Here is a 27,669-nt window from a genome sequence, read left to right on the forward strand (position 1 = left end):
AACTAATTTTTGTTATTAAAATGAGATAAAAGAGAGTATTTGTAGAGTTGACTTAGTTGCAAAACGATTGACATTACACAATTAGATCGCTCCCTTCTAGTTTTTGATATATTGAAAAATAAAATTACTGTTTTTAATGGTTTGAAATCTACCATTTTGTCCATATTTGGTTGTTTCAGAAAAAAGGCTGATGATTGAATTTACAATTTTATCCATATTGATTACGTCATGAAAGAGATAATTCTCATGCATCCATAGGTCAAAATTATCAAAACGCTAATTTAGTAAAACTTAATATATGTCAAACATGAAAAGAAGGCCAACCTTTTGTCATCATTTATGTTAAATATATAGAATCTTGAAATTTGTGCATATATAATCAGAGTCAAGATATAGAAGATCAAGTTGAAAACAGCAATTTTCCTTTTGGGAATTGTCGTGAGCACTCATGGCATGGGTAACCTCTCTTGATTATTCCCCCTTCTCTCCTTAATTAAGCTCCATATCATAAGAATTAAGAAACTCTTGGCTCCATATTGGAAGCCTTACTATTACTCAGAAATGTGAATGCCAGGATTTCTTGCTATGGTGTATTTTGATATGAGATTTGGATTCAAGATTTTAATGTAAATTTTATCATTCAGTTGTCTCCTAAAAAAACAAAAATATGTATGATAATTATATTAGAGAAAATAAAATTGAAGAATATGGAATTGTGTGATAATATATATATATATATATATACAAATCATTTTCACAATACGATATTCCATTTAATAAAATCAAGATGCATGATCAATCTTTTTTCGGTTAAAACATTGGTCAATTGCATTAATTTCATATTTTAACAAAATTCAAATATTCAAAAGTGAAAATTTATATATAATATAGATGAGAAGTATTTACCATACAAAGCTTTTTAATAAAGATATCTTCTTGCAAATTATCTAAATCCTTTAATTTATCTAATCTAAGGGTGAATATTTATTTTTTAACAAACCATTAATAAATATCTCATATACATATCCAAACATTATTTATTTTTTAACTAAATTGTTTATCACTTTCAAAATAATCATCTCTTTCTTCAATTTTTAATCATCTTTCTCTCTCCTCAATCTCCAACCCTTCATTTTTTTTTTCTTTTTCACTTTGTATTTTATATCGAAATGTAAAAAATTATGTAATATATAGATATAGATTTCCAATACCCTTATATATTTGGTGCCATGTTAATTTCCATGAAAGCTACAAATGCTTATTTTTATATGCTAGGTAGTTTTATATGTTGCATTCCATATTTTGCACTTATGAAAAAGGAATGCACTTTTCTATATATCATATTTCCTTCTTTCTTTTTTTTTCCCTTTTTGTTGGACTAAACCCGACTACCGATAACCATCTCGGCCATGACTTTTGTTTAAGCTGTATCATCTATCTTTTTTACTGTGCTTAACGTTAAAACAATAATTAAATAATAAACTGCAACTGTAGGTTGGTCAAATATATATGGCTTTAGCACTCTCAAACAGTCCTTGAAGTTCGATGCTTTTAAGTCTTAACATCGTGGCAAGCTTTATCCCTTTCCGACCCAATAAATCCAATCTCTAAAGAATGCAGCACTTTCAAATAATTACAAAGGAACATACCAATTAAAGTAATTGATGAGCTCCTTTTTAATAATGTAAAGGAAGTGGGTGTATATATATGATTAGATATATGCAAACTAAGATATATAATTAATCCTATTACCATGAACCATGATTTCCTGCTAGCTAGAAAAAGAAAGCGGGGCACCCTTTTGGCAGATAAGCTTCCAATTAGGGAAACAATATATGCATTGCAATACATTTATAATGTATAATCATAATTAAACTTAATATAGTTATAATTTTGCTATTAAATGTGTGCATACCGAATTACATATAATCCGCTACCTGATTATCTGTAAAACAGATTATTTGTAATGATGCGATGATCACACATTTAATACCATATGCATACACACAGCTACAACAAAATTTAACATGGTTAACTACCAACATTATCATGTACAAAAATTTGTTTAATCGGATTATATGTATCACTACAATAATGTGTTCTGCTTTATGCTATAAAGTAATTTTGAAAGAATTATTGACTAATAATCCCTAACCAATACGTATAATGACAATCAACAAATTGATAAACACAAGGCGACAAATATTATGTCTCTATAAAGCTGAATTTTTTTCTTTTCTTTTTTTTCTTTTCCTTGGGCGTTCAAATCTTTTGGTCCAAAATATAGGTTCAAGTCTCCAATTAGAAATCTTCATAGAAAGAATCAATTATATAAATATACACGGATGTATAGTACTCTAACATGCATGCAACTTTTATTTTGTTAATTTAATGTAAATATAAAAGTTTTTATATATATATATATATATATATACGTTTACTTTGAGCTCGGAAGGCGGGGGATCTTCAGACATAATGGGTTGAAGGAGATCTATATTAAAAGCCAAACGATGATTAATTAATATTGAATTGACTAATATAAACTATCACCCCAGAAATCAAGGTTCAATTTGCACCTATCACTTTTTAACCACTAACTAGACTCATAGTCTTTGTTGGATTCATGTTCCTAGCATTGCATTCAGCCAACACGCTTCACAGCAAGTGCTAATTCCTAACTACAATTGGTTACATAAACCAAGTAGACATATATTTGAGTTTGCAGTTATATATATGATCATAGATATAGCTCCCATTGTGAAGAAAAAATTTCATCAATATAATACACTATGAAGGTTTTATTTATTTATTTATTTATTTATTTTCCTCTTGTCACAAACAAGAATATTTATTGAATGCAAGAAATAAATACACCAGCTTAAATCACTGCTCAAAAGGAAACAAAATCTTATTTCTTGCTGATTTAATAACCACCCAATCTGTAACGCTGAAAGAAAATCCAAATAATCAAAGGGAAGTAAATATCTTCATATATCATTAATTATGGTAGTTAAGGTCCAAGTTAAGTAGGCATCCTTCAAACAAATATTGTTCGTAATAAACTTGCCAAAAAACCTCCACACAAAATCAATAAATAAAAACATGAAACATGACTTCCATATCAAAGGAAGTTAAATGCCTATAAAAAAATGAAGGGGGGAAAAAACCAAAACAAAAACAAAAACAAAAATAAGAAAACAGGAAAAACATATGATTACTGGGAAAAAACAAGAAACTTGAAGGTAAAAAACCATCAGCAACCAGGATTTGGCTAGAAAGCCACAAGGAAACCTTGTATGAAGTTTGACGATTATGATAAAAGGCTATAACATTGATTATAAACCCATGATCAATTGACTCTATAATTTAAAATTCATAAATAAGTATCTTAGTACTAAGTATAATTGAATTTCCCAATCAAAATCATGGTAGCTTTTGATTTATGTAGCATGTGGATCACATCGAATGAATATATATAGATATCTTTGGTATTATATACATGCAGTTATTCTTTCATAAAAAATTCTGGACAAATTTTGCTCTGAATTTCCTCTAATTACATGTAATCATTAGCAAAAAAGCCCCAATTACGTGTAATCAGAGGAAATCTAATGAAAATTTCGTCCAAAAATTTTGGAATTAAAAAAAAAATTATATATATGAAAACTATCTTCCATTAATCTATAATAAAACACATAATGATAAAACAAGTGTATATATAAAACACTAATATTTCCAAGTAAAAAATGAAAGCCCGGAAAATCAAAATGAATTCAGAAGTTTGAGTGAGATAGAGTTTGATTACAATGTACGCACTTTAGAAGGGAGTAGAAAAGGGCAAAGTGTTTGATATATAAACTAACAGTAGAACACTGACCCCCTTTTTGTTTGTAATAATCCAAACCAAAGACCCGGAATCTTGCTCTTATAAAATTTCCACCCTTTTCTTTTTCCAACTCAAAGTCTACACCGCCGTGATAGTCGCCGGTTCACGTGAATCTAGGCCGGACCATTTTCTTTCTTTCTTACTTTTTTCTTACTCAAACTTTCTACCTTTAACGTCCTAACTACCCTATAATTCTCTCACACACAGCCTTTTGCTTATTTTTCAACTTCTAAATGTCTTTATTCTTTAATACTCTTCTCTAATAAGTCCATGCAAAAAGATAAAAGTGATTACGTTCACTCCTTTCATTTTAATACTAAGTGGGGTTCTATTTCTAGCCAATCGCAACCGTTTGATTCATGGATCATGTTTGATTTCGATGGATTTATAAGATTAATTAATTATGCTATTATAGCTAGGTTATGAGTATTTTAAATAGAGGGTGGAAAAAAGTTGATCTAGAAAAAAGAGAAGTGGAATGGTCAAAAAAGAGACGGTTAGTTATTTTTCCTTTTTATGCTTGTGGCATGACCTACTGTCTCTCGTATTCACTAGGGGACCCCACTCCTCCCTCCCCATTTAGATGTGGATTTTTGCGTTAGAGATTGTTGTGATATAATAGTTGCTTAAGGGGCAGTTTGTCTAGCTTCCACCGGCCAGAAATGGGACCCTGTACCATAAGTGTGTGTGTGTATGCACAAAAATATAATCTTTAATCCTAAGAATCGCCATTCAATGCAAAAAAGGGTTAAAATTCTAATTATTCAAACCTTTAGATTGGATTCTGGTCTTCAACCATTAGATTTGAAATGTGGAAAGGAAGGTTGAATTCCCTTACAAACTCGATGCATCTTCTAAGATTGACATTATAAGCTCACAAGGAAAATGCTAGTCAACACGACCTCTTATCCAAAACTCTTCGTTACCCATTACTTTTTATAAATTAATTAGCTAACCTCATTACTTTTTATAAATTAATTAATTAAACTCATGTATGTGGATGTCTATATGTATACGTATATATACATATATATTAATCGTCTTCTCATTTGGATTTTACTTGTATCATTGTAATTTTTCAAATCTTAATTTGTCGTGCATTACTCTTTTACTAATTTATTAACCTTTAAACTCACCTGGGCTTTAAAAACTCGAGAAAAGAAGTAACGTTAGTTAGGAAAGGATTTCTACCTTGAATAATATATATACATAGTCTAGTTAGAACTTAGAATATATATATATATATATATATATATATATATAGTATTCAAAAATTCTCTCATCATGAACAAATTTAAACGACTATAACACGAATTTTTTTATTAGATACATGAGTAAACAAAATTTTAAAAATAATAATAAAAAAATTGATGCATGTATCTTTTTGAGGATATATGTTGTCATGGACAAGTTTTGAACACATCGCTGATGAGAGAAAGAGCGTGTATATATATATAAAGAGAAAATAGATTGCTTTTTAAGAAATTTCAGATTTAGTTAAATCCAAAATGCTTACATGGCAAATACTTATTAATTGGTTACATTATTAGTTGTTATTTGAATTTAAATTCAAAAACCTAAAATGAGATATGTCAACGTTTAATATGTAAGAATCTCTGATTTAGTAAAATTAAGATTTTATGAGTAGAAAATTTGTATATATATATATATATATGTATAATTTTATTACTATGGGTGAAATAGTATATTTCGGTAGGAGATGGAGTTGAGAGTTTGATCGAATGCATGTTATTATGACAATCCAAGAGTCATGATTGGATATCATCAACCAAGTGGGTATTGACCTCATCTATTGTAGGTCTTATGTACATATATATATAGTTAATTCTTTTATAAGTTTCATCATAACCTCATTTATTAGCTTTTGGATATCTTCCAAGTGTTGAAATTTAAATATATATTTGGGATTTTATATATAAGTTTAGTGAAATATTGATGTTTTGAAAAAAATAAAATAGTATTGTTAGGATTCATATAAACCCCAAATGTATATTTGAATTTCAACTTTTAAAAAAATCTAAAAGTTAAAAAGTGAGGTTTTGATGAAAAATGCATCATGATGTTAGACTATATACATACATACATATATATATATATATATATTTAATAGTTTATGCGAATTATAATTATTAGCTAGGTTTTTAAACTTTTCTAAAAGAGTACTCAATAAGCAAATTTAAAATGAGTCAATGATGAGTGGTCACGAAGATTTGATACTTAGGTTAGTATTGCCTGCTTGAAGAGAAATTGGTTCTAAATTTGTATTTAATTAGTATATATATAAATATATATGTTGTAGTAGACAAGATCACAAGCATCTACAAGATAGAGCACTAGAGCACTAGAGAATATACATATCCACATGGAACACCTTATCCAAAGCATGTTTTGTTACTCATTAGAGGAACACTCTTCCCATAATCATTCAAACAAAGTGATAGGTGTGGAAATTTTCAGGCAAAATCAACCATGGGCGGGGTTTTAAGACGACAAAGGTAAGTCTATTACACATTTCCATAAGAATATTAACTAGGTTTTAGACTCTACTCTCTTTTTTTATAGTAATTATTTATCTTAATGCTTTTCAATGGGAGCATTGCTATGGTTGATTGGTTTAGAAGGGTTTAAGTTGGAATCCCTATACTCGGTTTTCTCCTATGAGTGAGTGTGAAAGACAATAAGATATATCAAAATGTAAATATTAATAGCTTCTAAATTCTAATCTGTAATATTTTTTCAGTTGTTAGAATATTGCTTTATGTAAGCATTTGGTGAGGGAACTATAACAAAAGAGTAACATAAAAACACTAATATGATTCTTTTTTATTTTTTATTTTTTATTTTTTATTTTTTTTTGGGTGGAAAATGCTAGTATCCTATAAAATTTTTGGATTTTGAATTCCTAAATCTAATAGAAACTATTTTTTTTAGAAAATCGTTAACTCGTGAACTGTAAAGTCCAGCTTATAAATATATAGATATTATTTCCTTTTTCTTAATAATGAACATGATTCACATGAATGCCAAAAGGATGGATAAATAAGAAGCAACATATGGTAGAAGGTATAGGCCCTAATGCTCTAGCAACTTAATTTAAGGGCATTGGGAATAGTAGGTATGCATGAAATTTAGGATTTTGAACTCTTTTTATTTTATTTTAATGACATGAAGTGATTTAGATCACGGACATCAAGCAAATAATTTATTGCTTCAGCAATGGTGACAATAATAACATTAATGTTAGGAGTTCACTTCAACTGTTGGCTTTCAGTTTCTTAGTTAGTCAATGGGGTTATGAAAGCTCTATATCCATGTAAATAATCATATGAATTGAAGGGGGAGAGAGAGAGAGAGAGAGAGAGAGAGAGAGAGAGAGAGAGAGATAGAGAGAGCGGGTGGTAGATAAAATTTCAAAGTAACCCTCAAGATTCACTCTTAGGTGTCTTTTGTTACAAGTCTAGTTTTTTTACTTTTTTTTCTATTTAATTGGATAATTTATTTATTTCAAATTTTAGAATTTGCTAAGTATCTCAATTAACTATAAACTAGAAAGATAAAGAAGAAGAAAAAAACACTAAATCAAACACTTTTTAAAACCGCATTGCCTTTTTCAGGTTCGTATGTTTAAAAATAAAAAACAAAAAACCAAAGTTACCAACCCACACCAGTTTTTACAGAGAGAGTAAACAACAATCCAGGCAGAGAAGCTGGCATTTCTTTGTAAGAGTAAAATGACCGCGCAGGGCTACATTTATACAATATGTCCAAACAAAAAAATATATAATTTTTAGGCAAATAATGTGTAGCTTTACTATAAATATCTTTATAGTTTTCTTTTTCTACAGTTTGCAATTTTCTTCCAATGTTTATTCTTTCTTCATCTCTTTTAAAACACTCCTGCAGGCCACAGCATTCTTTTAATCTTCCATTGTTTAACAGCTTAAACATTCATTTTCATTTCCAAGTAATCAAAGACTTCAAATATTGTATTCTTCAATTTTTTCAAAAAATGTATACAACTTTTCATAAATATTGTGTTATTACTATTATTATCGACAACCATCCGAAATTTCTTTTTTATAATATATATATATATATACACACTATATATTACCAATATCCTTTTAAATAAGTATAAAAGCTATGAACACCAACCCAACATGCTCACTATAATCAAAGCAAAACAAGATAAATGAATTTCATTAAACTATATTGTTAACATTATTGATATAAAAACAATATACAATAAAATTAGCCTCATTTTTTAATTCTCGCCTAAGGCCATAGTAGAGCCGGTCCTGCCTACACATAAGGTACAAGAGATCAATACTGGAATTCCGTCAAGTACTCAAGGGGCCATCTATCGCAGGCTACCTGTAATGTGACACACATACTCAGTAGAGATCGTTAGAAATTTGGCAAAGGAAAGGCCATAACTCTGTGTGTGCGCGCTCGTGTACATTAATTATGTATATGTATATTAGGGACATGGCATGCTATGAGCCACACCTATCATTAAATTTGCAGAACTAATATCTGGACCACGGAGACCTAAGTAATTTCTCACCATGCCCCACCTTTACCAGCAAATTATTCATTAGTGCACATGTTTTCTGCTACAGTGCATAACCTCTAGATCCTAATGTAAATGCATAATTTATACTTTATTCATTCATTTAGTAATCCAAAGACGTAACAAGATCCACTGAGAAAAATCATCCATCCTTCCATATTACCCTTAAAGAAACTTAATACTTTCACCATCTAATTCTAAATTCTGACAGAGAAAAACACAAAAAGACAAACATACTTGATCAAAGGTAGCTTGGTAGAGTTGCCAGAATCAAGTCATCAAATCATGTACCAGAGGATTAACTAGAAACGGGCTGAAAAGATCCTTTAAACTCATCATAAAGCCATCTGTAAAACAAAAATGTTCTATCATCAAGAGACCCAAGTCTAATAAAATTATTACCAGCTTGAATGCCACACAAATAAAAAAAAACAAAGAAGAAACAAGAAACAAAACAAACCAACAATGTTGCTATCCCTGTATTATTTCCATCATACAAAATGAACAAGCACTGCAATATCTTTGTTGCACATAATAGGAACAACATAAGTAGATTAAATAAAATATCAAACAGTAACACCTGATGCGGCAAATGTCACTCAACAAAACAACTATCAGAATCTACTATTAAATCTGATATCCATGCATATCTTTTATAGGTTGTTTACAGATTTACATCATGCCACATGGCATCATTTAATGAATTAAAAAACCTAGTAAAATAGCTTAAGATTATAGCAATAACATCATCAGCAGGTGAAATGTTTCACTGGCTCTTGTACATAATTGGCATCCACAAAATGAGTAACTTTTTACTACCGTACTTATGGACTACTATTGCTCACTCTACACCAAGACACCTAGAACTTGGTGACCATCTATTCTTCATCTCAAAACTTGGTGACTTGCAACTATAGAAGGCTCAAAGATATGTTTTGCATGTATAAAGGAGTATGGATATGGTAATAAGAACTAATACTTTAAGCACTCATGACAAAGCAAACACAAACTTAGTCACATGTGCAAGTGCATGAAAACCAAACAAATGAAAAAAAAAAAAAAAAACACGAGACATCCCCTTGCTCATCCTTAAAAAGCAACTGTACAAACCATAAGTATATGCACTTCTGAATGGAAGACACATACTTGCATAGAAAAGCTGGTCGCAATGCACTATTAGGCTCAAGTTCTAACTGACTCCGCCTTTCATTTTCTTCTTTAAATTTGACAGGAGGAAGAACTTCACACGGGCCTTGAATCAATCCAGCCATTACAGTGCCATCATGATTAGATTCATAAACCTACAACCCAGTAATCAGAGAGTTCATATGGACATCCCCATGGATAATTACATGTGCTATATATCAACATGCCGAAACAAGGGAGAGATTGGTAACATAATAAGATAAAGGTATGACTTGTAAGGCAATCACAAGAACATACATTGAATAAGATAATATAAGTAGTCTACATGCATGCAAGTGTGTGTATATTTCTGCATAAATAAGACCAAAACCGTAATTGGTTCAGTCTACTAAGTGCCAGCAACCATTTTTTTTCTGTTTTACAAAAATATCTAGAAAATTAAATATATACATGGAGAATGCATTTAAAAAAATAAAATAAAGAAGAAGAAGAAGATCTACCTCATTGCTTTCCGGGGGACTTGGGCGACCAACATTCTCAGGCAAGTCCCCAGGAAAGTAGCACCTATTGACAATAACCCACTTTGACCCAGTTTTGCAATCCTCCCACATGGACTGTAATAAAAAACAGATTAGCCCACATTTACAGCCTTCAACAGATGAACAATGAGATCAAACAGAGAATAGACAATTCCAGTGAGCAATAAAAGACATACACATTTTAATAAAAGTAGCAATCAAGAGTAGCAGTTCACATTCAATGCAAGATTATATTCAAAGATGGGTATAATTCTACAAGTTTTAAAGGCTGAATTTATGAAGTACAGAAGGTTCTTTGTATTTTGCTTGCCTGGAGTTTTGAAGGTATCAATTTGCCATTGCTAGACCGAAAAAGCGCATGATCATGCAGTTTATATGTTAATCCATTAACGCAACAAGCATGGTAAAATGTTTTCTCATCAACAACTTGAACTGCATCACCAATCCATTCAACACCATGCAAGCCATCTAAAGAATGTACAGAGTGCTCTGTAGCCCCAGTACTAGTGGCAGAACTTTCAACAGTATTTTTCTGTGCACCATCTTGCTCATCTCGCTTACTATCATACCTTATAGTGTAACTAGAATTCTCGAATAAATGCGATTTATCTGGATCTTTCACTGCAGTGTTGTTGTCTTGTAATTCCCTGGATGGAACGTCTGCAGAGTTTGGTGGCCCTGCTTGGTCAGTACTTTGTGAGTCATGAGAGGGTTGGGTATGGTCAAACTTATTAGTAACTCTGTTGGATGAATTAGTAAGAGGGACTGATTTTAGTTTAGGACATCCCTCTTCAACGGTAGATGACTCCAAATTTTTTACATCATAAGAAGATCTTTCACTTGATGGCTCAACAGAATGAGAACCAGAAGCTGCTTCCAAAGGTTTCATCAAAATATTTGGGGAATTTCCTGAAACTTGTTTGTCATCCATAGTTTGATTGTTCAATGAGAGATTACTCATTTCTCTTGCACTGGGATTCTTAGAATCCAATGCTGAATCAACATGGTCACTGCCTCCACCTATATGAGAAGGAGTCTGTAAATTAGGGCTTCCATTTGCAACCATAGTCTGTTGACTAACCTTCGGATCTACAGTTCCAACTTTCTTTTCTGATGATAGCTGAACTCCAGCGGTGCTAGAGGGAATTTTCGCTTGTGTATTACTTCTCATGACACGGCCATATTTAGGGGGCAAAGGCTTTCCATTGCTAAATGCCAAGCATCTTGCACAGTGCCATTCACCCCTAGGAATTCCTCTTTGGTTAGATGACTGCGAACACTTTATGTGATATCCTTTCTCACAAGCATCACAAATAAGAACACTATCCACCTCACTGATGGTAAGCTGGCAACTTTGGCATGTTAAAGCCTTATTCATGTAGTCCCTTGATGGAGGAATCCAAGTGGGATGATCAGGAAGCTTAGGTTGTAACAACTTCTGAACTATCTTAGCAATTTCATTGTGATTATTAGAAAGTGGAGCAGCTTGAACATAGTTCATGGCATGCAAAGGCTGATGCATACTTGGCAAATTTCCAGGTGCTGTTTGGGTAATAAATGGCCTAAAGGTCTGATCTCTTGCTGCTAGAGGAGTTACCCGTGGCATACTCATTTCAGAAGTTCCATCAACCTTAGCAGATGTATGATTTGGAAGCTTGTTATTTTCTGGTATGCTTTTTGCTGGTTGAGTTTGCAGAGACCAAGCTGGAGCATTTACTTGATGATTGGCATGAGAATTTACTGCAAGCAGTACATGATGTTAGAATAATTAACATGGACATAAATAAATAAATAAATATAAAAAAATCACAGAGAAATAGCCCACACATCTATAAAGGAATATACCATATCCACAAGCCATCATAATGCTATACAAACTACCAATTATAAAAAAATAAATTAAAGCTACAAACCTAATCCCATTTCAATGCCTCACCTCCCTGAAACCCCATAACTTTATAAACAGCAAAGCAGGCAGAGTAATTGAAGGTAAGAACAGAGATCTCCATAAACATTTGTGAAGCGAAAGAGTCAGGAAATTAAGAATCACGTCTTCTTTTTTAAGCTAATTAAACCCTTATTATATATATTGAGGAACCAAAAGGTTGAATATATAACAAAACTAATTCTTCCCATTTCCTACTCTGTCTCTCATATGTAGAAAAAGAGTAAGTTAATCCATTGCCACCCACCCACCCCCCCCCCCCCCCCCCACCAAAAAAAAAAAAAAAAAAAAAAAAGAAAGAAAAGAGGTTTAGTTGACCCAATTGAAAACATTTCCCCCTCCCCTTTTTCCCATGCCAAATAGATAAAAATATATAGTCCATATAATGAAAAATAGGCACAGCTTCCACATTACATTTTAACTCTCAGAATTATACATCTCTTTCTCATAAGCTTTTTGTCATTACCTTGTCCTTGAGATGCATACGAAGACGGTCCTCCATCTGGTTTGACTTGTGTTCTTTCAACCCTAGGCAATGCTAAAGATGAATCCCTTCCTAGATGACTGCTAGGCAATCCACTAGATAGCATAGATGCTCTGACTTCATTAGCTGGCAACTGATGCTGTACAGACGTAGGAGTTGTTGATACATGACCAAGAGGCAAAGAAGCTGATGCACCTCCAGTAGAAATTTGTGTGAGACTTGGCTTTTCTGAAGGAATCATTCGCATAGCAGGAGAAACCCCACGGCTTTCAGCTGCTGTACCAAAGCTTGTTTGCATCGGGTGAGATGAATATGCAGAAGGATGTGCGTTATATTTCCTGGGTTCTTCCATCTAGAAAAGGTATGAACACATTAACAAATATACCTTCTATAGTCCAGCGAAATCCGTATGAAGTTCTAGATGATTTAGCGGCATGTAAAATATAGAAGCACATGACATATAAAGACAATTCCTTGGTTGGTACAACTTTAAACTGCCACACTAAGTGGGATTTTAGAACATAACTGTACATGGAATTATGCTACCAATCTCAACATAAATTAAACCCTCCAAGAAAAACCCACGTCTCAAAATTTACCTTTGCTGCATGAGTTACAGCTTCTCATTTGCATATATGGTAACGTAAACACAAAGCGCAACACACTAAAATATTTGAAATCTCATTTGCATATATGGTAAAGTAAACAAAAAGCGCAACATACTAAAATATTTGAAAACCAGATGGTTGCTTTAAACACGCTTGACTGAAGATTATTGAGACGCAAAATCTTCCTAGGCTCCAAGTTTTAAACTTTTCAATCAAGAAGACGTAGAAAAATAAATTAATACGCAAAGTCAAAGACAAAGTTCTAAAGTCCATTTCTTTCCAAATTTCTTGGCAATCAAAAAAATCTATACTCAATTCATTAAATGCCATTCCATTTCCCCACAGTTTTTCTCATGAAACAACCACACCAAAAATCATACAGCCAAGCTTGTATATTGTATATAACAAAAAAGTCAAACCAAACTTTCATCTCACCAAACCAAACAGTTTCAATTTAAATTAAGGCATAAGTTATCCATATTTTAATACTTGAACTCAATTCCTCTTCCTACATTCTATCATCTATTAAATGAGGCATTGAAAATTAAAGAAATTGACACCCATACCTTCTTCTTTGTCGCGGACAACCTCTCTGCTATCGTCAACTTTGGACCACGAAACCCTAACCTCTGATCCTTAAGCTTACTATTAAGCCCCAAATCCTCAATGACAGCCCCGATTGTATCCCTAGCCACAATATCCTTGGGCGCCAACCCTTGGCAAAGCTCCACCAGCTTAGCCCTTGCCTCCGACATAAGCCCAACCTCGAATTCCGTCGGTTTCTTGCCGCCACGAATCCTAGCCATCGTCGACAACACCAAAACGATCTCAGCCACTTTCTTAAGGTCCCCACCAGCGGGACCAGTCCCCAATCTGGGCTTCTTGCTCAACCCTTGGTCTCCGGCTGAGCCATTTTCTACCACCACCACCGGCCTCTTGTCCCCAACAGACGCATCTGGAGCACCGTCCAAATTGGGAGGCGCAGGGTCGGAACGCACCGTTTCTTCAACATCCGGAGTCGGAGTCGGATCCATGAGTTAGGAGAAAGAAAACGACGCCGTGTGGAGGAGGTAGAGTGAGAAAGACGTGCAAGAGAGGGAAAGCTCAGAGAGTAAGAGAGCAAGCGCGAGAGAGAGAGAGAGGGAGAGAGAGAGGTTTAGGGGTTTGCGGGATTTGAAAATTTGGAAGGTGAGGGGATTCAATTATGTACCTTTTTGGCGGGTAAATATTGGAAACGAGAAAGAGCGAGCGAGCGAGCGAGCGAGCGATAATACGAAAAGGATGTGAGGTGGCGTGGGGTGGGGGTGGCTGAGCAGAGCGATTTAGAATGAGAGAGAGAGAGAGAGATAGAGAGAGAGAATATGGTTATTTCTAATTTTCCTATATATGGACCGGTTTTCTTTTTTCTTTTTTTGAGGTTGAACCGGGTTTTCTATACGAAACCTGTTCCAGTATTTTTGAGTTTTGGATAACTTAACCGACGAAACTACTACGACATGCCGTTTTTCTTCTTTTTAGGCTTTTTTTTTTTTTTTTTTGGCTTTTTTACATGCAAATTTTTAATTTTGTTTTGTTTAGTTTTCAAGTAGTGAAAAGGATCTTTCGTCCAAAAATAAGTAATGAAACTCTTTTTTTTTTTGGGGGGGGTATTTTTTGGTAATTTTGCTTTAGATTAATATGTTAAAATTCTTATTGCATGAATTTTCATTTTAATGATAACATGAAGACATGCTCATGCATATGCACCATATGCATATATATACAAATCAACCTAAAAGCAATACCACGTCTATAAGACTAAAGAAATCTGCTGGTTGTTCCCAACTCATTTGCTAGTAAATCAAAATCAACCTTGGAAATTCGAATAGCACAAAATTTGAGGAATCCAAATTCATAAGCTCACCCATATTAAAAAATAATAATAATAAATAGAAAGCATGACATTATATTTTTTGCATTTTATATATGAAAAAATATCTAAAAAATCAGCAATATACATATATATATATATATATAATTATTCCTCCTTTTTTCAGTTTTTTAATCATTTTGACATTATATATTTTGTCTAAAATATATGAATTTATTTTAAAACATAATAACTATTTTTTTTTAAAATTAATAATGTGCAAATTCCGATCCAACTCATATATATATATATATATATATATATATTTATTTTATTTTTCTTTTTTAACATGTAGGACGGCTATTGACATTTGACAATTTTCATATTTTTTATTCTCTAAAAGTTTCTCAGCCAAAACACACCAAATACATGCAAATTTTATTTTATAATTTTTGAATTAGTGCTGATGAGATGTGTTTTCTGATTTCAACCGTATTACATGTTATATTAAATTCAGAATTTTAATTAACAAAAAAACAAACTCATATTTGACAAACGTACAAATAAAAATTGAGTTAATTGCATTAATTCATCCAAATCTGGCCATTTTCATATCATTTTTCCAATCTTCTTTTCCTCTTGCATCATTTTTTTTTTTCAGCCTTCTTTTTCATCTTCCGTTATTTTTTTTTATTTCAAGCCTTGAAACTTGTTCTCTCAAAAAAAGCACCGTAGGCATAGCAATGATCACAAATTATAGTAACTGCTAAAGACAACTTATAATAACCAGAACCACAAAAGTCATTATCATAGTACATCGCTTGCTTTATCTCTCTTTTATGTTATTAGGTTGATAGTCATGGTTATTAGAAAGGAAAATTCTAATTACAGAACGAAATGAGACAGAATACAAATAAAACATACATTTTTTATTCATAGTACAAATCAGATTCACAATTAATTCCATCTACACAACGAACAATATGTATATCTAGTATACATTGCATGTAAACTCTATCTGGACAATGCAAAATGTCTACTTAATGAATTCAATTCCGCTGCATAAGCAACATTACTGCACACTATAACCATAGAATCAGTGCAGAAGATATCCGCATTCCGAAGTGTGAAACCATGAAGAAGTGGCAAAGGTATTCCATTCCTAAGTTGTAGGTTCGCGTATGGAATGGCGATCGTTTTGAGGACCACCGCCATTAAAGACTGCAATTTACACGACTTGAACATGTTAAATAACGACCAAAAGAAAGTAACAGTTTTTGGTGCTACTAACAGCGAATGCAACAAGAGAAGGTGAAGTAAACTTTGTTTTAAGTACTTTCAAAGGCACAAACCAAACAACAACAACAAAAAATTACGAATTATAAATTCAACATTATATTTCAAAGCTAATGAGTTCTAAACTCAAAAGTGAATTAAATTCATATTTGTTAAAAGATTTCAATTTACGCATCATTAAGAACACCTTAAATCTCTTTGCTCCAAAGTTTGCTATACAGGTTCATAACCCACAGGTACTGACGGTAACAATCATTCTGGCAACCAACCAAAACCAAAAGGTCCAAACCCCTCACAGAAAACAACATTCCATCGCAGCTAAAAAGCACAAAATATGCCGTGCATATAGTGGTTTATAAAATTTCCTTTTCAAATATGGCAGTGTATGACTGACTAATAGTTACCAAAGAAACAATACAATGCCGCTGTCATGAGATTATGTCAGAAGCATATAAGAATTGATCCAGTCTTATTTGCAAATTCTATTGAACTCCTCAAAACTAAAAGAAATGACAAACAAAAACAAGTTGGTAACACTTGAATCAGGGATACCTCGATAAGATGCATGTGTAGGGTTCCAATTGTGCTCCAGTTCAAATCTGCATTGAAGTGTTTCAATTCAAGACTACCAACCAGTTTCTTCCTCATTATATCTAGAGAACAGGAAGCACTAATCTCCTGCACCAACAAAAGCTCTTAAGGATTATAGTCAACTGCATACTTATCATGTCTACTTCTCAACTATTTTACAAGACATTTTAATGAAGCATACCAATGATATGCTCAAGACTGGTATAACTCCAGGAGCATCCAAAACTTCGACTGTTACATCTAAATAAATCGTAACATCAATATCATTATTAACTACTTTTATGATTGGTGGAGACGTTACAGTAATATGAAGATCCATGTTATCATTTGGATACTGCCTGTATAATTCAGGAACAATGAATCTCCATTTAAAAGTGTTTAGAATAGATGGATAATCTGGTACTTCGTCAACAATCCACTGCATATAACCTGCCTGAAGATTTTAAGACAAGAAATCAGTCCAACGGCATCAATTGTAATTCCATGACAAGATAATGCATCCTAGCCAAGCCAAGGTAAATTTTTTTGCTGGCTAGTGTCTCTTTCTTGTGCCCCATATCAAAACGAGACCAATATATCTTACAGCTTTATTTAAGGCACAATGGAAAAAGCATGATAGTATTCGAGTAACTATGACAAAAGAAAAGATGGCACTAAACTCACATCAAACAGAACTGCAGACAGTGAGTTGAAAACATTTTCATGCAATGACATCTCAACCATCTTAGTGCAGTAAACCAGTGCTGATGATGCTTTAAGATGAAGTTTGGAAACTAAATCATCTGTGGCTAAGAATAGACCATTAATCTCTAGTTCAACTGAAGAATTACTTAAGATAGGGTTGCCAGTAAAAGTAACATTCATAGCAACTATATCATTTACTGCGATTTTTTTTGGAAGTGATTGTAATAAAGAGTCAAGCTTCATCATCCCTTCTCTGATTTTCTTCATAATATTGTCTTCAACTGCAGATCTTATTGTCCCTCCAAAAGCATCTACGAACCTGAGAAGAGAAGTTAAATGCAGATGTAGTTCAATTTTTTTTAGTATACCCTTAATGATGCTGGATCTATAGTCAAGTATACTAAGACATGAAATGAGAATATCTTATGCATGTGAAAAATGAAATAAGTTGCACACATGCTACTGTGACATCTGCACCTACATCTAAAATTTGAATGCATGGGTATATCAATAACCTGAACAGATTTGCATAAGAAAAATTTATTCCTAAGAATGATAACTGATTTAAGAAAGTAATTGAAAAGGTTAAATACTAGGCAGTACAGATGAAGAGGAGTTCAAATGAATGAAAGAAAGGTGACATATTGATAAAATACTACAAAAAATATGTTCATGGTTTCGAAATAATAAACTGGAAATTTGAGAATATTGAACCTGAAAGGAAAATCTAGATGCTTCTGAATTTGATTTTCCACAAATTTATAAACTACCCATGAAGCTATCAATATGCATCGCTCTGAAGCTTGTGAACTACTGAACTTTTTATGCAACCTATATATTGTAATGTTGATCATAACCAATTGTAAGAGTATAAAAAGTTGACTATATGGAAAAGAACAGAGTCAAACGTCACTGTGTAATATTATCAATCTATCATCTCTTTGTGAAATTTGTTCCCTATTCAACTCATCTCTTTATACATAGGCATTAGGATGTATTTAGACAATATTTGAACAATTTGCTATAAAAGATGGTGGATTCAAGGATAACCTCTCCGTGCACCCTTTTTTCTTTTTCTTTTTCTTTTTCTTTTTCTTTTTTTTTTTAATTTTTTTTTTAATTTTTTTTATTTATTTTTCCCCTAAAATAAAACCTTTTGGGATCTTTTACTTCAAAATCCTTACCACAGAAAATAAGTCCCAAAGAAACAATTATTTACCATATGATTATGTAGTAGATGTTAACCACCAGGTGAGAGGACGGCCTTCTTACCAAAAACAAAGTTGTGAATAACTTGAAAGTAAATATGATCAAGAGGATTTGCTTACACTTGGTAAAGCCAAGATGCTCCACCATCCAACTTTACGGAGATATCTTTCACGTGGCATCCAGAATCCAAGATATTCAGTTTAAGAGTTCCTTCTTGATCCTCTAAAGCTACAGTAACGCCCACTTGCATGCCTTCAACCTTTATGGAAGTAGCAACACTTAATACTAAGAGTAGGTCAAATCAATGAGTAGAACAAAAATCTGAAATGAGTCTGTCAAGCACAGTGTACAAGTACAAGTAAAATACAATAGGAATTTCAAGTGTATTTACATATGAGCTACCAGTCCATCTTTGTCAATTCAACCTGGTCTATCTCATCTCTCCCTAGTATCTATGACATTGTCGTTGAAGCATTCCATTGTTCATATGACAGTTAACAATTTAACCTTACCTGACCAATCCACAGCCCTTCCCCCCCCAACCCTCTCTTCCTTCTTGAGAAATACATATACACCAAAGATTTCTCATGACTAAGTTTTTTTTTATGAAAATATGGTACACTGCAGTTTATTGAAGCATTACTACCATAAGATAATTTCAACACAAACGAATTTCCAATTACATGAAAGCGTGACTTCTAGTGGATCTAGTAAAATTGTTCTGACATGATAAGCCTGCTAAACTTCCATCTAATCCATTGTGAGTTCAAGAGATAGATAAGTTGATTCCAATTTACCTCTGATACTTTCTTTAACAACTGCACAAATGCAAAAGAGAGCCACCCTGAGGCCATTAGCTACATGTGCATTTACTTCATAATTCATTCTAATTGGAATCACACTTAAAAACGCTCACCTGCTATTATTTTTTCCATAATCCTTAAGCAGTTAAAATTCCCACTTATATTCAGGGGGTGCTAAGCCAAAAGGGTCTAGTCCATGTCCATCCTCACCTCTCCCATCCCCTTTTCTTCTCGCCTTGACTATCAAGTGCATATCCCTTAACTAAAACCAACAACAATCACAATATCCGACCATGTTTACTAATATTCACAAATTTAACAGTATCTCCCAAATTCCCAATGCAGTAATAGTGAAAAGGCATAGTAAAAAACAAACAATTTTTTATTCCAGGATTCAACATACCTCAACAGCCGCAGTACCATGATCAGAAATATCAATTACTAAAGCATGGTAATGATAACTCCAATTCATACTCAAATGAGCAGTGGCACCTGAAGCAACTAAAACGATGCCTGTATCACCAGTCTCAACATATGAAGAAGTAATATCAACACTGTATATGGTTACATTGGAAAGATGCAAATGAACGGTGCCGATGACTGGGATTTTCACCGGCTTCTCAATCAGAGGCAGCTGGAGCGGAATTATAGAGGAAATCGCACTCTTTATCAGCACATCCTTGACAAAATCAAGACCTTTATTGGATATGAGCACAGAGATGAATCCTTCTTCATCCGTACTCGCAGGGACCAATACAAGTGACAGAAATAGGAGAAGAATAGTTGATTTCATCAGCTTTGAGAAGTAACCCATATTCGAAAAACCACTATTTTTTTTTTTTTTATGCTAATTCAGCATGGTCCAAGAAATCTCAGAGAAACATGAAAAAGAGAGCAGCTCAGAATTGCTAGGAACATGGTGGCTCTGGTCTTAAAACGAAAGGACAAATAATTTCAGAAGAAACCCATATGAATATATACATATATATATGCATATACACGAGTCAAATTTCAATGAAAACCCAAGAGAGAAGTTAACCGAAAGCTGGTAACTTTGGAGAAGCTAATCTGTTTGGTGTGCTTTAAAAACGTTGAAAACAACAGGAGGGGCAATTACTAGAGTTAATGATGCAGGAGAGGTTCGTTGGTCGAGGTTTTGGCATTTTCTTCATTATTATTTGAATTCTAGTTCGCACGGACTTGAAGATGTTCACCTCTTAATTGTTTCACGAACCACGCGATAGGTACAATGGAGCGCGTGTTCTGTGCCTAGGCCAGCCAGGCATCTCAGCCAAAGATAGCATAGTTAAAAGGGTAGTTGGATTTCATTTTCCCCTATTGTTATTCCACAAGATTTTTATACAAATTTTTAATATTTAATGGGATCTCTATATTTTCTTTATTATATATAGGTATATAAATATATAAAATTTCTATAATGAAGAAGGTCGCATGAGAACCGCAGTATTAGTGATGATTTTTTATAGTATTAACGACGTTTTTTTAAAAAATCGTCACCAATACTATAAAAAACTATCATTGATACTGTGATCTGTATAAAGACCATCCGCATCATAATCATAGAAAGACTGTATAAATATATATATATATATATATATATATAAAGTTTAAGTGATGTATAATATACAAATATATTTCATTTTTTTTTTTGTTTTGTCAAAAAAAAAATAGTTAGTTATTTTGAATTTTGATAAAATTGAAATAATTTCAAAATAGAACTTTGCTCCGAGATGAGAGCCAGATGACCATGTGAACTTGGTAACCATTATAATTAATGTCAAGTGGATTTTTTGTTTCGTCCATTAATAGACAACTTAGATGGTCAAATCATCTTTTCATTTAATATTAAATCAATTATCCGATATGCGCCTTCTTACTTAGCAACATAGACAAGTAACAATCTTTTGGCTTCTTCCCAATTATGCAATAAAGATCGCAATCATACAAAATAAAAAACTGATCATGTGCCTTCAACTTTCTATTATTAATTTTTCAAAGTAAGTTACATGATGCCAACATGAAAACAAAGTGATCTTCTCGTTCAATCAGTTCTTTTTTTCTTTTCCCCCCATTTTTTTTTTAAATAAATAAATAAACACACCAAGAATAGTGTCTGATCTTAATTAATATCATAACAACGACAAGAGGACCAAAGATATAGAGCATACACACCATCGAGGAAACACAGATGAGATAAATAATGAAGAACTTTTTATTGCCCAAGAGGGTAAAGAGACCCAATATGAGCGGTTTTTTCTTTTCCATGATTCAATAATTCCCTTCATGTCTTTTCCTAATCCATTCCCAACGTTTTCTTTTCATAATCCTATAGATGAAAAGAAAGACTTAAATTACTAAAAGCCCACCTGCCTTTCCAATCTAACATGAATAGGGATGAGGATTCTATATAGCATAACAAACAGTATTGCACACTGCTTTTATAAATAAACATCAACAACGGTAGAAGGCAACTAAGAAAAGCAAACCCCACTATCCAAACTGATCACGAACAGGAAAGTACAACTCTCGCTGGTCACCTGAAGAACCGATCATTGAGAAGCCTACCCCTTCTTTGGCTTTTTGTGTCACACAATACCATTCCCATCGTGTGGCTGTATATGTTGTTCATCAATTCAAGCATGTTGGACAACAAACTGCAAATTTTTACTCAATCAGTCTCATAGAAAGTAATCTGGAGCAGGCTTTTTGGCAGGCGCTCCCCGTGATTCCTGCATTTCACTTCAATCTTTCAGTAACATATAATGGAATCAAGACAAGAAGCATTTCTATTATTTTATTTCATTAGTTTGACAGGGAGGAGGAACAAAAGTAAGATTTAAACAAATTAGTGAGTCTGGTAACTACTAGAGTAGAGTTGAGTCAAAAGGTATGGGTAAAGCAGCTCTTCAATTTTGATACATTCACAAGATTAGTTTGATTTGATCAATTTTTTTTGGCAAGGTACAAACAATTAATTAAGCATCATTCTTCTGTAAATATGTCTTCAAACAGTTTTTCTGAAGCAGAGAACACAATCATTTTACATAAACCCACATAATTCTCAGAGACTGGATCACCTACAAATTATCGCATCCTCGTCGAAATTATTATTAATCATCTCCTATAGGATCTTTTTTTACACTAAACCTGCCCATTTTTATGCAATACATTGAATCCTGATCTATGGTAAGTATGCAACTCAAAGAGAATTTTGATAACACGGAAGAAAACCAGGGTGCAACCGGTGCCACTTAAAATGCCCATATACTGTCAACCCTGAAAATACAAATGGTAATCTATTCCAAGTATCTTTATGCACAAACCTGTGGAGCTGCATCAAAAACACGAAATTGCTTATTAAGATTTTCATCCAGCTCGAGGATTGCAGCTACATTACCACATCTGCAAGGCACCCAATATTGAAATTAAAATTTAAACTCAAAAATAAAAGTAGAGATATGTAAAATTAACAACATACCTATAACAATAATTTGGAGCTGACCATACTGTAACTATCTGATTATTGAACATCCATTTATATCCTTCCATTACCAACTGATGAGCACGACATATATAGTCAATGTTGTTTGAGTGGTTAAATGTAGTAACAACACTGCCGCCAAATAAGAAACCAGCACCACGTGGACTCAAACCCCAACCATCCACTACGTCTTCAGGATCTGACCACAGGAGGTCGCACATAGCACCATCATGAGGTACTTCTTGCTTCCGATCAATTGTTCGTATCTGTCAAAGTAGAAAATGGCAGTAGCATATCTTATAGAAGCTTCAGATAGGGGGTGGGGGGGGAGGAAATAGATATTTTGGATTGGATTCTCTAACCTGATCCAATGTAGAAATGGCAGGAGAGAGACCACCATGGACACTAAAAATTTTGTTCTCAATGAGAGCAGAGAGACTGTAAAAAATTAAAATCCACAAGCTATAAGCATAATTGATAACATAGTTAGTCGTGTTTGAAGCCATTTTAATGGCAAATGACCACCAAAGTAATATTTACATTAATTCTTTAAGCTTTAGAAAAACTAAAAAAATTTACGATGACATATAATTAACTAACTAAAAGAACTCAGGAAACTGGTGACACCAGCTAGCTTTCAAGACTTCTCTGATGGCTGAGTTACTCCAGCTTGTGAAATATATTGGGAAAGGTTTGAATTTAAGGAGCCTAGTTGGATATGTAAAGATTTTACCTGTTCTATACACTGTAAAGTTGAGAAAGTTAAAAGCCCAGATAACTTCGAAGTTGATCATCAAGCATGGTGTCTAAATGCAAAGTGGGTAGTTGGAATGGAGATATATAGAAGAAATAATATCTGAAATTAATTCAAAGGAGATCTCACTAGTCAATCTCGATAACTCTATATCATATAGCATATTAGGTACTTAACATAGCAAAATGGCAGCGGCATAACGTACACCAAAAATTGCAATTGCTCCTTCTATAGCTCTTGTGGAAAAAGGCACCAGCATTAAGATGATCAAGACGCAACCATCAATTTGAATAAGATCATTGGAAACTAAAATTCATCTCCAATAGTTAACATTTGAACCTAAGCTACCACAACTCCATCTCACCATCTGCCACCTAAACCAAGGTCAGGGGTGATTACTATTTTTTTATTCCAAGGAGGGAAGAAGAGTTAGTCAATTTAGAAGTGAATTAGTAGGCTGTAGTGTCCGACCATCCCGTGTATTAAACCCAATTGCCAGTTTGTCACTCAGTTCTTATAACTCCCATGCTCTCCAACAAACAGATGCCAGGGGTATAGAAGTTGGCAAACCTTAAGTAATCAAATATATCGGTGCAATATCTCCAAACATTCACAGAGCCATATTTACGTAGGCACTCATCATAGAATCCATATACCTGCTCAGACAGAATATCCTGTAAATATTTTGAATGGATAGAAAGTTAAAAATAGAGGCACCAGTCAAATAGTCTTTCACCTGTGTAATCTGACGACTCTCATGATTGCCTCTGATAAGGGTAATCCGATCAGGATATCTCACCTGATGAAATTTTTAATAAAAAGATATAGCAAACTAAAATTTTCTTATCAAATAAATAAATAAATAAGAGTTCATGAAACATCAAAAATTAAATCGACATGGTAATATGTAATAAACACACTACAAATATGAGGCTTACTAGACAGTAAGCGACATGCTAAGATGACCTTCTAAATAGAGCAATCAAATTACGAATTTGATACCAAAAGATCCTTTACTCCAGGAAGACGCAAGCTATGACAAATATTCTTCATGGTCCCCAAGGATGAGGCTGAAAATTTCTTCTCCCAGACATTCAATTTGGCATTTTCAAATTAAATGATAAATCTTTACACAAGTGGCAATCTACTGAAATCAAACAAATCTATTCTAACTGTGGCAGAAAAGTATTTCTACAAAAACTTCTGAAGTGAATGGCTGCAACTTCAAACTTAGTAGGTATTAAAAAGATGAAAAACTCTTCTAACATAAAAATAGATTAGAAAAAAGGATAAATAAAGGCCAAAGATGTGCCCAAAATTCTAACTTAATATTGTCGAAAGAGTGTAAAATTATCACCTTAAGGGCAAGTAGAAGTAGAAATGTCTCAACAGAGTAAAATCCTCTGTCAACAAAATCTCCAAGGAACAAGTAGTTAGTCTTTGGGCAATCACCTCCTACTTTGAAAAGCTCCTTCATGTCATAAAACTGCCCGTGGATGTCACCACATATCTGTTAAAAGAAAAAGAACAAAGAAAAAAAAAAGGGGTTAAACACAAAAACTGATCGACTTGAACAGCTATCAAAATCTGCCTGGACAGTCTAAATAGTACCAAATTACAGAAAATCCTTTAACCGCTGTACAGTTCACGTTACTACTTAACTCATAATATAAAATAACACTTAAGGACAAGCCATCATTAACAAATATAAAACATGCAACTTCTGCTTAGAAAGTAGTCATAGACTACACAAGACAATTTACATCATCAGAGACAAAACAATATTTCTAGCTGAACATCATCAAATGGTCCATTTTTTAAGGTTTCCACATTGAAACCTTTATTTTATTTCACTCTAATTAATGAAAGAGTGAAATTGGCACCTGATCTGACTACATATAATATAACATCAAGTAGTATTACTTTTACCATAAAAAAATTAAATAATAAACTAATAAAAAAACCCTCAAATTTTTAACCCAACATTAAACTGTGTACATGTTGGTTAAGCACAATTTTAAAACCAGAAAAATTTCTACCAAATTCTTCCACATCCACCACTAAATTCAAGTTCCTTAATGCAATAATTATATAAATGAACCGAAGTTTCTCCTGAGTCTGAATCAGTTATTCTGAATTTATCTTAACTAATCAAAGCCTACTGCAACTAAAAGGCCAATGACCTGGTTTCAGCACCTTATGGCCAAGCAACCTTCTAATTCAATAATTCATAGTGATATCCATGTTGACCATAATTACATGCCATCCCGTAAAGGATACAGAAGTAGCCTGGTATGTCAAAAAATCACACCAGATGCGACAACAAATCCTGTGAAGATTTCCAACGATGCAGAGTTCATGCTCATATCCAAAAGTAATGCATTAATTGACAGATTCAGTACCCAAAGCAATCCTCTCTTTACCTAAAATACCACGTCACTAACACATAAGGCAGTTTTATAGGTATGTTAGTTGAGTCTATCCATATACTAATGACAGCATAAAGTCAGGTCTCACATAAGATACGAACAGAGTATAATTTTTTCCTAAAGATAAGTAAAAGTTTAGTAAAGTTATATGATAAACCAGACCCACCCACTTAAAGTAGCCCTAATCACTTTGAAAATAAAAAATTTCTCTGTTATGGACCAAACATTAGGCCCCATAGAGCCAATTCCGAAAGGCACAACCTCCTTCAATTGATGACTATGGGTAGAGAGACTATATCAGAGCATTGGCGGGTTAGCTTTATTAAATAAGAAAATAAATAATCAAAATAGCCACAGTTACTGCGAAAAAACTAGATTATTTCCTCTGGCGGCTACTGAATACAGTTTTCTGTGCATTCTTCCTTGAAAGACCAGAACAGCAGCCAACTCTCTTTTTTTTTTTATTTTTTATTTTTTAATGATACTAATGTAAAAGCTCATATTTAGTTCGAAATCCATAAATCCTACACGTACAACTACCAACCCCTGGATTTTCCAACTTACTAGTAAAATATCAAATATTAAAAAATTCAATCCACTAAAAAAATTTCCAAACTAGAAACTTTATTTGAACTATTAATTTTCTCTAAAGTGACCTCTGAGTTCAACACGACACAACACAAGCTTCTTGCTTTCGATTTCAATTTGGAATTTCACAAGCATGTAAAGTAACACAGCGGCGCAAAACTCAAGTCCAGAAAAAATAAAAAAAATAAAAAGGCAATCTAAAATCCAAACAAAAATCAGAATTGAAGTTCCACAAAAGCCATTTAAACTACAAAATCCAAACAAAACAAGGTGAAGAGTACTTGCAAAGTCTAAGCATGCGAAAGAGAGAGAAGACTAACAGTGACAGGGGCATCGACCCTTTGGACGTTGCTCTCTTCGACGAGGATTTCCATGGCTTTGAGGCATAGAGCTTTCACTTCGGACTCCTTGAGAGGCTCGCATTTTTTCAGCTGCTCTATTTGCCTGTCTAGGTCTGACATCTCTCTCTCTCTCTCTCTCTCTACCCCTCTTTCTCTTTCTCTCTCAGACCCAGACCCAGACCCAAACCGCCGGTCGATTTGAGCCCCTCTCTCTCTCTCTCTCTCTCTTTCCTCTCCTTCTCTGTCTATGAATGAATCTCTCTCTCTCTCCGCTCCAACGTTTAGTCTACTAATAATAATAATTATTATTATTATTATTTATTATTATATTACAGGGGCTCAATCCTTTTTGTGGGCTCTCTGCCCATTGCGAGGTTTTCGCAAGCTTCCAACTTTTCTTTTTTTTTTCTCCCTATTTCTA

General features: G+C 33.3%; 3 protein-coding genes across 4 annotated transcripts; all 3 read right to left on the minus strand.

The window, feature by feature from the left end:
- Positions 1-8,077: 8,077 nt before the first annotated feature.
- Positions 8,078-14,581, minus strand: LOC107434305 (uncharacterized). Of its 2 annotated transcripts, XM_016045759.4 has the most exons (7): positions 13,769-14,569; positions 12,577-12,946; positions 10,476-11,905; positions 10,127-10,240; positions 9,627-9,781; positions 8,718-8,827; positions 8,078-8,281 (listed from the first exon to the last, which is right to left on the minus strand). In XM_016045759.4, the coding sequence occupies exons 1-6, from the start codon at positions 14,234-14,236 to the stop codon at positions 8,779-8,781; spliced, it is 2,586 nt and encodes an 861-aa protein (XP_015901245.3). In that variant the 5' UTR covers positions 14,237-14,569; the 3' UTR covers positions 8,078-8,281; positions 8,718-8,778. The 2 variants fall into 2 exon arrangements, with proteins under 2 accessions (XP_015901245.3, XP_024923206.3); XM_025067438.3 differs by lacking the exon at positions 9,627-9,781 and having other exon boundaries at positions 13,769-14,581.
- A 1,375-nt stretch (positions 14,582-15,956) lies between these two features.
- LOC107434329 (putative BPI/LBP family protein At1g04970) lies at positions 15,957-20,945 on the minus strand. Its single transcript, XM_016045784.4, has 6 exons — positions 20,038-20,945; positions 18,951-19,090; positions 17,602-17,941; positions 17,120-17,371; positions 16,900-17,025; positions 15,957-16,272 (listed from the first exon to the last, which is right to left on the minus strand). Exons 1-6 carry the CDS (start codon positions 20,446-20,448, stop codon positions 16,066-16,068), a joined length of 1,476 nt encoding a protein of 491 aa, XP_015901270.3. The 5' UTR covers positions 20,449-20,945; the 3' UTR covers positions 15,957-16,065.
- An 899-nt stretch (positions 20,946-21,844) lies between these two features.
- LOC107434327 (serine/threonine-protein phosphatase PP-X isozyme 2) lies at positions 21,845-27,623 on the minus strand. Its single transcript, XM_016045783.4, has 8 exons — positions 27,228-27,623; positions 25,248-25,400; positions 24,627-24,689; positions 24,461-24,546; positions 23,499-23,574; positions 23,134-23,402; positions 22,979-23,057; positions 21,845-22,384 (listed from the first exon to the last, which is right to left on the minus strand). The coding sequence occupies exons 1-8, from the start codon at positions 27,366-27,368 to the stop codon at positions 22,334-22,336; spliced, it is 918 nt and encodes a 305-aa protein (XP_015901269.1). The 5' UTR covers positions 27,369-27,623; the 3' UTR covers positions 21,845-22,333.
- Positions 27,624-27,669: the final 46 nt, after the last annotated feature.

The sequence above is a fragment of the Ziziphus jujuba genome, chromosome 1 (assembly GCF_031755915.1).
Source record: "Ziziphus jujuba cultivar Dongzao chromosome 1, ASM3175591v1".
In the NCBI taxonomy this organism is placed as follows: Eukaryota; Viridiplantae; Streptophyta; class Magnoliopsida; order Rosales; family Rhamnaceae; genus Ziziphus; species Ziziphus jujuba.

Coding starts and splice junctions, on each gene's coding strand:
- LOC107434305 (XM_016045759.4), bottom strand. CDS start 14,236: ATGGATCCGACTCCGACTCCGGATGTTGAAGAAACGGTGCGTTCCGAC. Junction 12,947..13,768: donor TGTCCGCGACAAAGAAGAAG/GTATGGGTGTCA, acceptor TACCTTTTCTAG/ATGGAAGAACCCAGGAAATA. Junction 9,782..10,126: donor GTCCCCCGGAAAGCAATGAG/GTAGATCTTCTT, acceptor ACTGGGTTGTAG/GTTTATGAATCTAATCATGA.
- LOC107434329 (XM_016045784.4), bottom strand. CDS start 20,448: ATGGGTTACTTCTCAAAGCTGATGAAATCAACTATTCTTCTCCTATTT. Junction 17,372..17,601: donor TGTCTGCAGTTCTGTTTGAT/GTGAGTTTAGTG, acceptor TAAAATCTTCAG/GCAGGTTATATGCAGTGGAT. Junction 17,026..17,119: donor CAGTCTTGAGCATATCATTG/GTATGCTTCATT, acceptor TTGTTGGTGCAG/GAGATTAGTGCTTCCTGTTC.
- LOC107434327 (XM_016045783.4), bottom strand. CDS start 27,368: ATGTCAGACCTAGACAGGCAAATAGAGCAGCTGAAAAAATGCGAGCCT. Junction 23,575..24,460: donor GATATATTTGATTACTTAAG/GTTTGCCAACTT, acceptor AATTTTTTACAG/TCTCTCTGCTCTCATTGAGA. Junction 23,403..23,498: donor CCATTTCTACATTGGATCAG/GTTAGAGAATCC, acceptor CTACTTTGACAG/ATACGAACAATTGATCGGAA.